This window comes from Nansenia antarctica (assembly GCF_963989245.1).
Source record: "Nansenia antarctica genome assembly, chromosome: 9".
Lineage (NCBI taxonomy): Eukaryota > Metazoa > Chordata > Actinopteri > Argentiniformes > Microstomatidae > Nansenia > Nansenia antarctica.
This window is the reverse complement of record NC_137679.1, coordinates 31,179,762-31,193,822: the sequence shown is the minus strand read 5'-3', so window position 1 is coordinate 31,193,822 and position 14,061 is coordinate 31,179,762. Positions and strand designations below refer to the sequence as shown.

Below are 14,061 nucleotides of genomic sequence, written 5' to 3'. Positions count from 1 at the left end.
AAAAGTACCTGTACATCTCGGAATTCCACCACCACATTCTCACTGCTCCAGCGGGCCGCCATCTTTGCCCTAACCACAACATCAACATCAACATGACGTCACATTCTCCGTGGAAAAACGCGAGAGCTACATCTCTTCTGATTGGTTGATGGGCGTGGCTTCTCCATCCAAGATGGCTACTACTTTAGTGGAGCATGTTGTCGCAGATGCAGGAGCCTTTTTGAAGAAAGCACCTCTTCAGGTGAGATTGAGTTCATGTTTAAGACACTAGATATGCTTCCCATGATACATTCTCTTAGGATATAAACTATTGCACCACAGTGTTTTAGATCACAGTGCAATGGTTGTCTGATCTGATGACTTGGTCCACTGATTTGGTCCATACCAGCCCGTCACCTCTTGTTCATCATCGATGGTGTGGCATAGCAACATTTGACATCTCCCTTCTTGTGTTTCTCTGTTTTAGGACATTGGGAAGAATATCTACACGCTGAAGGATGTCGTCGAGGAGATCCGAGACAAACCAACCAGAAAGAGTCTGGCATTCCTACCATATCAACTCAAGTTGAAAGAACCCTTCCCTGAGTACATTCGATTAGGTAATACTTGGTATTATTAGTTGTACATTTTGTTATTTTGACTAATTGGTGTGGCTCACTTACGTCACGATGTAAGCGACACATGTCAACAACAACTGCCTGGGGGGTATTCCATCCAAATAAGGCTGGATTTTCAAAATAAATCTTGCAGGATTTATCAAAATAAGCCTGGATTTTCCTTTAGTGACGTTGATGGAATACCCCCCTGTTCAACAACAGTGTCTTATGCGCTAAATGTTTGGCCTGTGTCCTGCTTTCAGTAACTGAGTTCTCTAAGAAGACAGGAGACTATCCCAGCCTCTCTGCCACAGACATCAAGGTCTTGGCTCTGACCTACCAGTTAGAAAAGGAACATGTTGGGGTTGACCACTTAAAGAAAGAGCCCGATGTCAAGGTAAGTGAGAAATATTTAGCATGCCAATTTACCTATGCGGATTAATGGGATGACTACCTGGCTACATCATATGTGAATTTCATGTGATATTAGGTCCAAGTACACAGCACAAGACAACACCCAGAGGCACCAGTAAACATCGCAGGGTTCCACTTTCCCAAGGTAAAGTTTAGAGTGTCCCAAAATCAAGGACTATTGCGTCATTTGTGCATACCCTCTCTAAATCAAAACTGTGTACTTTGGCGGCTTATATGTACTTACTAACTTACTTACTGCTAAAGCCTATGAGATAAACGATTGAGAATAAACATAATAAAAACTCACCACATTGAGGATAATTGAGTAAATTGACCATATTGTGCCTAATGTGAGAATTCTTTCCTACTTTTTGGTCCTACCAGAGACACAGGGAGGAGCCAGCGAGTGAAGGGCAGACCCCAGCACAGACAGCTGCCTTCCTGGACCAAGGAGAGTTCAACAGCTTCCAGTTCTGGAGGACCCCTCTGCCCTGTATAGACGCTGATCTGCTGGATCTATTGGTGAGCAGGAGACATGCTCGCTCTCAGACTTGTTATAATGTAGTAGTAACACATACATACTGTGTGTCATAGCACACACATCAAGCTTTCAAGACGAGGTCTACAGACTTGGTAGCTGATTCTACCATATTGTGTATTGTTTATTTCCATGCAGAATGTGGAGGACATCTCAGTGTCAGACTGCTCAGGAGTGGCGGCTGAGACAGACCACATCCACACAGTGTCTGACACAGGGTCCGAGGAGCACTCTGAAGAGCACCACAGTGGGTCTGAGGAAGAGAGTGAGGAAGAGAGTGAGGAAGAGGATGAGGATGAAGAAGATGAAGAAGGGGGGGAAGATGCTGATGGTGGTGGTTGGATCACCCCTAGCAACATCAAACAAGTCACCATGGAGACAGGACAATGGGCACCTCCAGTAGATGTCAAAGTGGGCTGCTTGACCACAGATTTTGCCATGCAGGTACTGTTCCTGACTAGACTGTCCAGAAAGGTCTAGTAAGTTTGTTTTGTTTGATTAGGCATAGATATTCATTGGTAGTAGGCTTATTCCATTCCATTACTATTTCCTTCTGGTTCAGTTTTTCTTTGAGCTCCTATTGGTCAATGTGATCACTCTTTACCCTTTGCACTACTGATGTTTACAATACTATCTTGCATTCACATACCGTATTATTGCACATACCTCTTTGATATAGCTTCTTTTATACATCTGTACATTACACACTGTACATAAGCTACCTTAACTGTACATAGCTCATAACGGTATATACCTCTACCTCTATATACCATTGCCATGTTTTTAATATCATGTTCTTATATCCAGGGCTCGACATTAACGCCGTTTGACTTGTCCGGAGCAAGTAAAACTTTCGCCGGGTTTGGAAGGAAGAACAACAGACGGCGCAGGCGAGAGACTAGACTAGATGATCGTGAGTGAAGATATTATCAAAGCGTACTCGCCTGTCGATCACCCGTACGCTTTGATAATATCTTCACTCACGATCATCTAGTCTGGTCTGTTGTTCTTCCTGCACACAGGTAAAAATATCCGGGATCCAGCAGTGTCGTCGGGCTCGCGCAAACAAACCCGGCGAATGTTTTACTTGCTCCGGACAAGTCAAACGGCGTTAATGTCGAGCCCTGCTTATATCACTATTTGCACTTCTGGTTAGATGCTAAGCTGCATTTCATTGTCTAGTACTTGTACTCTGCAATGACAATAAAGTTGAATCTAATCTAATCTATTAAGTGATCATGCTGACTGATTCCAATCTCTCTTCCAGAACGTTATGATTCAGATGGGCCTCCATGTCCTCTCTATTAACGGGATGCTTATCAAGAGAGCCAGAAACTACATCCTGCGCTGCCACGCCTGTTTCAAGTGAGTGCAATGTGCATCTCATCCAAAACAAAGACCTTCCGCAAACATCTAATAACAGTCACACAAGCATACTGTAGGACTTGAACACAGCATGGAAATATTTCACTTGCATTTCACTGTCACATTTTCTTTCAGAACCACAACTAACATGAACAAGGTCTTCTGTACACATTGTGGGAACAAGACACTGAAGAAGATCGCTGTCACCATAAATGAGGACGGCAGCATGCAGATGCACCTATCTAAGAACCCCAAGGTGATGAACCCCAAGGGAAAGAAGGTAAGATAAAAGCCCATCATGTGTAGAGTTCAAATCACATAAATACATGTTCAGTAATTCTTTCTTCACTTCACCACACAGTGACTGATATCCTTAATTTAGTCAGACTGTTGCCATCACTATTTAAAATGTTATTATTTGTGTACATATCAGCTAAAAGTGAAAGACTATCATGGCCTAGTCAAAACCTTTACTCTGGATCAGAATGTTCCTGATTATTTTTTTGCTATCCAGGATCAGATCTATCTAGCTGATTGAGTCGTATTGGGGAAATCAGCCAGCTCGAACTGATCCTGGATAGCAAAAAAGAATCAGGATCATTCTGATCCAGATTAAAAGTTTTGAACAACTGGGCCCAGGAGATAAGACCAAGGCCTAACTATATTATGCACCATTCTCTGTTCTTGCACTGTGTAGTACTCCCTGCCCATGCCACAAGGGGGCAAACACGGCAACAACCCCCACCTGGTGGAAGACCAGCGCTTCCCCCAGCAGCGGCTCTCCCGCAAGGCCCGTCAGAAGACCGACGTCTTTAACCCAGACTACATGGCGGGCGGCTCGCCCTTCTCAGAGAACGACATCTACAGCCGCGCCGCCAACCTGAACATACGAGACGGGCAGAGCGGAGGGGGCCGGCGGCGCACCAACCCCAACGCCGCCCGCAAGAAGTTTGTCAAGAACAAGTGAGGAGGAAGAGGAAGAGTGGACTACACCAGAGTAGAAAATCAGTCAACTCTGGACTACAGAATGGAACCATGTGACGTCACAAGGAAAGCAAGTGTCGAACGATCACCAGCAATCACGAGGCAGTCTAATTCCACAAACGCCACGATAAAGAGAACTGAAAAGTGTAACAATATAATTTAATACTGACCTTATGTTTTGTATGAATGCCTCAGCTATATTTTCAAGGGTAACTTTAAGAAATGCAACGTTTGAATAACATTTGTAAAAAACCTTGTGCATGTGAGCTGCTCCTAACATTTTGATTCCCTAATAAAGAATCAAGGCAATTGAAGGTGTTGAATTTCATCTTTATTTTGAATAAGAACACATAACTTAAAGACAACTTTTCAATAGATTTTAAATTATTGGATTCATTCATCAGATTTACAGCAGAAAGACAAGTACATACAGTTATGTTAAATAGTTCCAATACAATATTACTCATGACATACCATTCATACATCCCTAACACACATTCACATGACAGTATAAAAAAAAAAAGCTAATGTACTAGTCATTTCAATTCCCCATCAAATACATTGATTGAGCCATAGTGCATACCATTTAATAATGGAGAGAAACTAACGTCTGAGTTGTGGAGCCATCCGCATCTTGCCAGCAATGGTCAGCCCCCAAACACCTGCCTGATCACTCCGCTCTTCCACCTCTGCTGGCCGACTGGTACCGCCGCCTCTACGTGGATGCAGCAGTCACGCTACTCGGTCACAGCTTTTCACTGAGTGTCTTGGCGCCCCACTGGTTGAACGAGCTTCCCACTGCTGTCAGGACTGCAGTCACTACCCATCTTCCGCTGTGGACTGAAGACCCATCTCTTCAAGCTACACCTTAACTGTCACTCCTAAGACCTCTTCATCCCCTCTACCCCCCTGTACAGTTTCTCTATTGTAAATACATTTATATTAAAAAAAGAAAGAAAGACAGGCGTATTTGTTTTAAGTCACTTTGGATCTATTTAGCTTCTGATAAATGCCAAAAATGTAAATGTAAAAGCCATCAGGCCTCTGAGAGCTCAATGTCCGCCTCTACCACAGACCGGCGCTCAGGGTTTGACTCAACTTCATTGAATATAGCATCCAACTCTGGATCCAAGCTAAAGGCTGACTCAGTGATTGTGGGGTCTTCAGACATGGGCTCCTCTGTCGGCTTGAGGTCTGACGTTGGTTCTATCTCCAGTTCTTCTGGAAGTTTCAGGTTGTCACCAAGCACGGGTATGGGTTCAGATGTGGTCAGGCCTTCAAATTCAGCACTGAGGTCTAGGTCCACCACTGGAGCCACAAATTCTCTTTTGGGGAGTATGAACTCTAGCGGTTCCAGCACTGTGCTCACGTCGATGCAACCCAGACTGCCGTACTTGTGGACCTGTGTTGGAGGAACACCTAGGAAGGGAAAAACAACATTTCACAGGTGTGTTTCCCATTAATTACCTAGACCCGCCATAACGAACCGAAAATATTACGCGTGAGCAACGCAATTTTTACATGTGAGTGACAGGATCTTTGGGATCCGCACAGCATCTACTGTAGGTCCATATGATTCCGCTAGCACCCCCCACCTGCACATTAACGTAATGGTCACTCTGTCTGAATTGATTCTGTGCATTGCACAAATACATTTTCTATCATGTTATTCTGGCTTTAGTTTTAGTGGTAGTTACGGTAAGTATGGTTGGGAGTGGGTTAGGGTGTGTGAGGTCTACATACCCAGTATGAGTGCCAGCTGGGCGGGGGGGAATAGGACCTGCAGACAGCGGTTGAGGAAAGGCACCATGTCCTCAGCGAAGGCACAGCAGAACTGGACAAACAGCTCCTTCTCCCGGCTGCTGAAGGCCGTCTCCTCAGCCCTGTGGAACACCAGGATGAGCTTCGTCACCTGTGGAGAGGAGAACACAGCTGGCATTTACATTGTTGCCATTTAGCAGACGCCTTTAGCAGACACGACTTACAACAAACACATTTGTCTAAGAAAGTGAATCATCTATCCATCAGTCATCATAAAAAATAGTAATCGATGCCAAAACCAGGGGCCATTGGCAGTTACAATACTAGAAGAGTGACTAGGCCTAATTCATTTGTATTTTTTATTTATTTAATTTAAATGTATAGATAAACTGGACAGGGGGATAGTGGGGATGAGGGGGTCTAGCTGTGTTCATACTGCACAAATATAAACCATTCAATAATTGCATTTAAAAGAGGAATTCCACCACCAAAGAATTCGTAGTACATGCGATCCGGCTATATGCACTACGGTAAGATACGATTTGATTTTGATCCCAATGTATTTGTGTAAGATACCCTCGCTACTATGGGCCTCTTTTACATGTTCCTCATAATGGCCATTGGTAAAATGTTGGTATGGGTTAGCTGATCCTAGATGTATTTCTAAAGGTCGTCTCCCCAGAGCCCCAACAAGGGTCATGTCAATAATAATAATAATAATAATACATTCCATTTAGCGGACGCTTTTATCCAAAGCGACAAAGCGACATTGTAGTGAGTGCATACATTTTCAGTATAGTCCCAACGGGAATCAAACCCACAACCTAAGCATTGTTAGCGCCATGCTTTACCAACTGAGCCACAGAGGACCATATTAGCGAGGACAGCATAAATACAGCCTACCTTAAGCAGGGCATCCTCCAGGTGCTTGGTGACCTCCTGGGCCAGACCGACGGGGCAGCACAGCCGGAGGTCATTGAAGGCCGTCAGGATGTTGTTAAGAAAGCAAGCAAGGGGAGGGAAGTCTAGGAGAGCCATGGGGGGCTGCAGGGTGCCAGGCTGGGTACTGGGCACCACGGGTGGGATGGCGCCCCCCAGCATAGAGGGCAGAGAGATCAGCGTGTAGAGGTTCATGTCCTCCTGGAACTTGTCCACGGCCTCCTGAACCGCTTTACGGTACGTATCCGTGGCGACCCGCTGGAACATGGGCGCTAGCTGTCCGCGGAAGTCCGCCCCCACTCTGCTGAAGGACAGGCCGAAGTACATACACTGGCCCAGGAGGGAGTCGAGGCGGCCTCCGACCCCGCGCTGGAGGTCCCTGTCCAGGGTCTCCAGGAACTCAGACACCTTCTGCACCACCCAACCGTGGAAGATGGCGCTCTCGTTCACCACCTGGCCACCGGGGGGCATCAGGGGGTCCTCGTCGGAGAAGATGGCGCGGTACTGGGTGATGATGTCGAAGAGGTGAACGCGGCAGGCCTCGATGGTCTTGGTGATGTGGAAGTAGGGGTCGTCGTCGGGGATGGCCGAGAGCATGGAGTGCAGCCAGCTTCCCCGTGCCTGCAGGAACTTCACACGGAGCTCCGCCTCCGTAAACACGTCCATCCTCCGCAGGTAGCCAATCACACGCAGGCACACGGGAAGCTGGGAGTTGCTGCGCAGCTGCTGCAGCAGCTGGTTCAGCATGAGCTGGGCCGACTGTCGCACCTCGTGGACAATTCCCTGAGCATGACAGAATTAGAGTTTCATACAATAACACAACATGTGAGTCACATTCTGTTCATGCGAATCAAACTGTAAGATGTAGCACTACTAACTACAAGGATGATACAGGCAGAGGGCAGATACTAAATATCTTGGCATTTTTATATGATAGTAGGGAACAAAGTCACTCCAGGGTTCCCACACCTTCTGAAACATCAAATTCAAGCACCTTTCAAGGACTTTCAAGACTCAATTCCCTCAAATTCAAGGACGCAACACGGTATAGTTTGAGACAGATCTAGATGAGAATTTATATAATTTGAACTATCCGCTCACAGACAACAATTAAAAAGAGAAGCTTGAATGTGTGAACACTATGGTCTCTTGCCTTCTCTACCACAGCACAGCAAAACAATATATTGTGAAATATGTGTAAAGTTAAGCAATACAGAGAGAGAGAGGGGGGGGGGGGGGGGGGGAATTCAAGCACTTTCAATGACCCGTCACCCATGTCTATTTTCAAAAACTTTTAAGACCTTGATTTTTTCCCCCCTCAAATTCACAAACTTTCAAGGATTTCCAGGACCCGTGGGAACCCTGTTTATATGATAGTAGGGAACAAAGTCACTCCCTCAATGTCACAACTTGACTCTACAGCGTCCTGAAGTGAGAGCAGAGGACGGAGTTAGTCATACCTGAATGACGGGTAGTGATGAGTGCTTCTTCTCGAGTCTCTTGACGTACGCTGCCAGCTCCAGCGCCTCCTCGTAGTACCCGTTACGGACGCAGGTGTCCATCAGCTGAGGGATCTCCAGGATCTCCAGGATCTCCGTGTGGCGATTCAGCGTGAGGCTGTTCATCCGTCGACTGCCCCCGATCTCCTCTGCCTCCTTCACAAAACCCCTGCAGTGACGGAAATTGACATGAAAAAGCTCCATTTCGGACAGGTTTGCAATGATCATGACATGTCGTGACGTTAGAATTATAAGGTTCTATCTCAATTTTTGTAAAAATTGAGTTTTTTTACATAATCTGATCCATTAGGTGTTTATTAATGCCTGTGTGGTGTTATTTTTAAAATGTTGACGTTTTTTAGTTAGTAATTCATAAAATACAAAGGTTCCATCTCACAAAACATAATGGAATGTAAAAACTTTGACGCTCAATATCTCTGAACTACCCTAAACGGATAGAACCTTATAATTCTAACCTCACGATGTGGCACGCAAATGACATGTTGTCATTTATTACTGTTTGTAGTGTAGGCTATTCCCAGACTAGCACAGACCACAACGCAATCATGCAGGAGCACATTGATGCTTGTCTGGTGAGCACAAGAATATTTTTTTTTTTTTTTTGATTGATTGAAAACTTTATTAGAAGATTTGCAGAAGTAGGTACATGAAAGTACATATTACATACAAGGTCAACTAACAGGATAAAAACCCAAGAAAGCCACTGGCTTATTTCAATTGGGGTCCTTGATTCTCAATTCATCGTTACATGTAAGACAGACAAAAAAAACTAGTACTATCTACAAGATAATACAGACAAATAACTAGTACTATCTACAAGATAAACATACATCCATCATGGGAAGAACAATACAACAAAACATTAGGTATGTACAGCGGGTAGGACAGGTGGGGACATACACCACAGGTGGGGGCGGGGGACAAAACACAAAGTATGTACAGTGGGTAGTTCGGGTCTTTTAATCTGATTTTTGATTTAGAGGGTCCAGTTACGGATTGCAGCCTCCTGTAAATGTTTTTTGAGAGTGGTTTTGAAGGTGGGCAGTGTTTTGCACTCCTTTAAGATTATAGGAAGGGCGTTCCACATTTTTATGTGTGGATGACACAGTGACTCCTGTAATGCACAGATGACACAGTGACTCCTGTAATGCATAGATGACACAGTGACTCCTGTAATGCATAGATGACACAGTGACTCCTGTAATGCACAGATGACACAGTGAGTGACTCCTGTAATGCACAGATGACACAGTGACTCCTGTAATGCATAGATGACACAGTGACTCCTGTAATGCACAGATGACACAGTGAGTGACTCCTGTAATGCACAGATGACACAGTGACTCCTGTAATGCACAGATGACACAGTGACTCCTGTAATAATGCATGCTGGAAATAACAAACAGAACAATGACGACGCGTCATGATCACTAAAGACTAAACCGATCCATGTCTAACCTGCATCTTTCACCAAAGCTGGGCAGCTTGTCGAGGAGTTTGGACACGCTGTTCTCCACTCGGCCGAAGTCCCTGTAGATCTCCTGGGTGCAGTCGGCCGTGCGGATGAACGTCTTGTAGTTGGAGAAGGCGAGCTCTCGGGTCTGCTGCAGGATCTGCGCCCTCTCCTCTGCCAACCTCTCCGGCTCCCGGTTCAGTCTCTCCACCCCGTACGAGCTGAGCTCAGACAGATAAGCAGCGAAGTCCGGATTGTCCCTCCAGTTGTCGGGGAAGCTGTCTCTGAAGATCGAAGCCAGGATACTCTCATCCTCCACGTCCACAGCTGCCATGTTGGATCAAATCTGTCACTTGACTTCAGTCCTTCATCAGTCACACAACTACTCCGATGTCAACGTAAACACTGCGCGATCAATGCAGATCGTTTAAACACAATGTCGAATTGAAAAGAAATTGAAATGTCAGTTGTAACTGTTTTGCAGTAAACAAATCTACCCGGCTCACTTGCCACAACAGGAGCAGCAGTAGTCGCTTTCTGATCGCGTCGAGCGTGTCGACTTCCGTCGCGATTGTAGCGTACTCTCTCTTCCCCCACGTTGTTGCGTCTGAAGTACTTTCATTCAGCAGGCAGTTGTTCAAAACGTGTACAAAATGAGGCCGTTAACTGACGAGGAAACGAAAACTATGTTTCAGAAACTCTCCAAATAGTGAGTATTGAACTATGACATGGGATTTCTTGACAGGCAATTTCTGCAAATAGTTCCATGCTTGATAGCTAGCTAGCATGATCAACTTCGTGTCGTCTATGGCCCTGCTAGGATGACTGGATGAGGCTCTAACATGAGCAATATCTGCCTTTAAGTCACTGCCTGGTGCCTACATTGTTTTATATCGTGATATGGAAATATAAACAACACTTACACACATTTCCCAATTGGGACAATAACGACATTTGATTGATTGATTGTCCTTACAGCATTGGTGAAAACATCAAACTCCTTATTGATCGACCTGATGGGACGTATTGCTTTAGACTTCAGAATGAACGTGTGTACTATATAAGGTAAGTTGTCATACAAGTTATGTTGTCATGATGTCAAATGGAGCACTGCATGCATGATATTTCAACAGAAATGGGGATGATACAGTATTAATTGTCATTATCCATAACATGTTTCCATAATTAGTGAGAAGATTCTGAAGCTGGCCACTAATATTTCCCGTGACAAGCTGATCTCTGTGGGCACATGTTTTGGAAAGTTCACAAAGACCCTGAAGTTCCGGCTGCATATCACAGCATTGGACTTCCTGGCCCCCTATGCCAAGGTAAGCCTGCCAACAACAGAACCCCTTCCTCACATCTGTTCAGTGACCAATTGCCTTTGCCCTTTTTATGTTCAGACACATCGCCATAACTACCTAGTTAGTGTAGAGTAGTGGGGATTACTCACCGAATCCATTGCATTGCAATGTTTTGGCTTGACTAGTGAGTGTATCATTTATTTTAAATGTTCTGAGTAAAAGTCAGAACATTTTGATTGCTTGCCGACTTGTTCCCTTTCACCAGTTGCTGTCACATATTCAGATTCAGCAAACATTATTGCCTTACACTGCTTGTGGGGAATTGGTTGCGTACTTCGCTCTATCTGACTAACTGAGCTCTTGTCCGTGGTCAGTTCAAGGTGTGGGTGAAGCCGGGGCAGGAGCAGTCCTTCGTCTATGGGAACCATGTGCTGAAGTCAGGCCTGGGGAGGATCACTGAGAACACGGCACAGTACCAAGGGGTGGTGGTGTACTCCATGTCAGATCTGCCCCTGGTAAGTCTACACCCTGGGTTGAGGAGGTTCTCAGAAAGCTTCGTAGCACTGGGATCATCTTTAGTTCATGTATGTATGGATGTATGGATGGATGTACTGGACATGAAGATGATCTCAGCACCACACAGTAGATATACGGTACAGCACCTGTAAGTACATGCACACACAGCTTATGGGAAACGTATCTGTAAGTTGTCATGTCCATGACAAAGACTGGACCGAAACACGGTGGAGAACAGATAACCAATATTTATTCCAACACAAATAACTTATAAATACTATATACGGTACATAAGAGTATGACAGTCAGGAGTGTGAGTGGAGGGTGTTGGATGTGTGAACCATGTACATGAATGATGTTGAAAATGCCAAACTAAAACTAAGAGGGACCAGTGTCCATGGTTACCAGAGAGAGAGGGAGCCCAAAGGCCTCATGGGCTTTTATAGGCCCACAGGTAACCATGGACAGCCAATCAAGGCTCCTGCTGCCACTCCCTGCCTTGCACTGCAACATCAAAACAGACAGAACAGAACACAAGCACAGAGCAACTACAAACCACTATAAAGACCATTCATTCATTCAAACATGATATAACTTTGCAGGGTTGTGACAGACTGCATCAATGGATGGCTATAATTTTAACCAGTTTTCCTCTAATGTAAGCCATGTCACTTGGCAAATAACAGTCACCATCATAGAGCGTTTCTGTAGCTAGTTCAGAATTGCTTTTATTACATCCAATGTACAGGTACACAAGAGTAAAATTATTTGGCTAAGTAGATAATAATAGAATAAAGTAACAAAGTGATAGTTTTACCACAATGTGTGATCCAGCTAAACATGTGCTCTGCCTTCCTTCCCCAGGGTTTCGGAGTGGCAGCGAAGTCCACACAGGAGTGCCGGCGGGTAGACCCCATGTCCATCGTTGTGTTCCACCAGGCAGACATAGGAGAGTTCATTAGGTGTGAGGACACTCTGACATAAGTGTTAATAACTGAATCGTAACAGAAATGTCTCCCTCCCTGTATTTTCTTTGTAAATTGACTGGTGATGTTCTGACAAAATGGTCTGGACCTAGGAATTGACAATACTTTTATTGCTATAAAAAACATGCTACTTTTTTATGCAGGTATTCAGAATATATTATAGAAACAGAAAGCTTGAACAATTCCAACAGTTGTGATAACATACTGAAATGTTTTTCTTTTGTAAATGATTTGTACAATAAAATAAAAACATGACAAAGGCATTCATCACCTTGTTAGAGAATGTGTAGCATATGTGATCATTGTGAAAAACATGCTGATGACTAATTGCTTTGTGGACAGTCAGAACTCACAAAATAACTGAACAATTTTGTTAAATCATCAATTAAGAGACCATCAGCTAGTGATTGTAGTCTAGAAAGACATTTTGTTGGCTAAATGATTCCTGAACTAAGAGACAAGAAACAAGTGATGTATGATAATTTTAAAAAGCATTTGTATAACAAAATGACATTACCAAAATGTTCTCACATACATTTTCAATGAGGCCCAGTTTGATGAATATTCCTGCTTAGTGCAACTGCAGGGATTATGGTAAACAGCACAAGTCATAGAAAACATATTACAGTCAGGACCCTTATAAAACACACATTAATCTCAGAACTGATGTGTGCTTGCCAAGGAGATGATATTAAGTAGAGCTGTGGGAATATACAAAAAGTCAGTTCCAGGCACAACATGGATGTCTCTATCTTCTTCCACCATCAGAAGGGCATTGACCCCCTCACACACTGCAAAGGCAGAGTTTACAGTAGGCCAGGGTCCCCAATAGGTGGCCTGCGGGCCACGTCTGGCGGGTTGATTTAAAGCCTGTGAGAATTTTTGGGAGAAATGCCTTCAGGACCAGGGCCGCTTCCCAACGCTGTCATTTCTCCCACTGAGAGGTGAGTCGATGTGGAATCCTTTATTTCTTAGTAAAAGTAAGACTAGTAGCCAAATATACCAAAAATGTATGGAAATTGTCTGTTTAAATTCATGAAAATATTAATATCGCACACTTCTCTCCATGCAATTGCACCATATTGTATTATAATAATAGTCTACCTTCAATGTATGGGTTACCAAAACAAACCAATTGGCAACCTGCCTTCCGGTAGATGTTTTTAACAGTTGTTTCCTACAGTTAAAGGGAAAAATGTATGAGATTTGGCCAGTGCCGCCGTTAGGCCTGGGCATCCTCAAGTCCTGAATGTTTCATGTATAGCCCCGGATCTCCAGATGCTGGGGGGGGAACTCCAGCTGGAGGTTGAGGTGGCCCACGGTTTCCCTGTTCATTTTAAATGCGGCCCGCTATGAAAAGTAATGGGGGACCCCTGCAGTCGGCCCTTCCCAGCTTATTTTACACCATGTTTAGCTTCTTCATGGTCCTCCATCTGTCTTTTATGTTGCCGGTCGTGCGCTGTTTGAAGGGGAAAGACCGATGAATTCTGGTCCAATTGCCCTCACCGTAGCGGCAAACCCCTTGTTTAAGCCACTCCGTCTCCTCAGTCGTCCACTTCTGCAACAGGCCAGGTAGGACAATCAAGATCAGCATACACAGCATGTTAAAATCAAAGTTTGTCAGATGTATTCAGACATCTTTAAACCGAAATTTTCTCGCTTATTTGCTCAAATCGTTTTTAGAT

General features: G+C 44.4%; 3 protein-coding genes across 3 annotated transcripts; 2 read left to right on the top strand and 1 right to left on the bottom strand.

Annotated features, from left to right (window-relative positions):
- Window positions 1–172: 172 nt before the first annotated feature.
- Window positions 173–4,193, top strand: nob1 (NIN1 (RPN12) binding protein 1 homolog; the record flags this gene model as incomplete). The annotated part of the gene is made up of 9 exons (XM_080539912.1): window positions 173–241; window positions 467–599; window positions 860–993; window positions 1,087–1,155; window positions 1,395–1,532; window positions 1,687–1,992; window positions 2,816–2,913; window positions 3,049–3,193; window positions 3,611–4,193. 9 exons carry the CDS (start codon window positions 173–175, stop codon window positions 3,878–3,880), a joined length of 1,362 nt encoding a protein of 453 aa, XP_080396038.1. The 3' UTR covers window positions 3,881–4,193.
- A 740-nt stretch (window positions 4,194–4,933) lies between these two features.
- Window positions 4,934–9,975, bottom strand: cog8 (component of oligomeric golgi complex 8; the record flags this gene model as incomplete). The annotated part of the gene is made up of 5 exons (XM_080539688.1): window positions 9,576–9,975; window positions 8,058–8,265; window positions 6,562–7,380; window positions 5,641–5,809; window positions 4,934–5,316 (listed from the first exon to the last, which is right to left on the bottom strand). Exons 1-5 carry the CDS (start codon window positions 9,902–9,904, stop codon window positions 4,934–4,936), a joined length of 1,908 nt encoding a protein of 635 aa, XP_080395814.1. The 5' UTR covers window positions 9,905–9,975.
- Window positions 9,976–10,163: 188 nt separating this feature from the next.
- nip7 (NIP7 nucleolar pre-rRNA processing protein) lies at window positions 10,164–12,639 on the top strand. Its single transcript, XM_080539001.1, has 5 exons — window positions 10,164–10,279; window positions 10,549–10,635; window positions 10,760–10,898; window positions 11,249–11,389; window positions 12,255–12,639. The coding sequence occupies exons 1-5, from the start codon at window positions 10,224–10,226 to the stop codon at window positions 12,372–12,374; spliced, it is 543 nt and encodes a 180-aa protein (XP_080395127.1). The 5' UTR covers window positions 10,164–10,223; the 3' UTR covers window positions 12,375–12,639.
- Window positions 12,640–14,061: the final 1,422 nt, after the last annotated feature.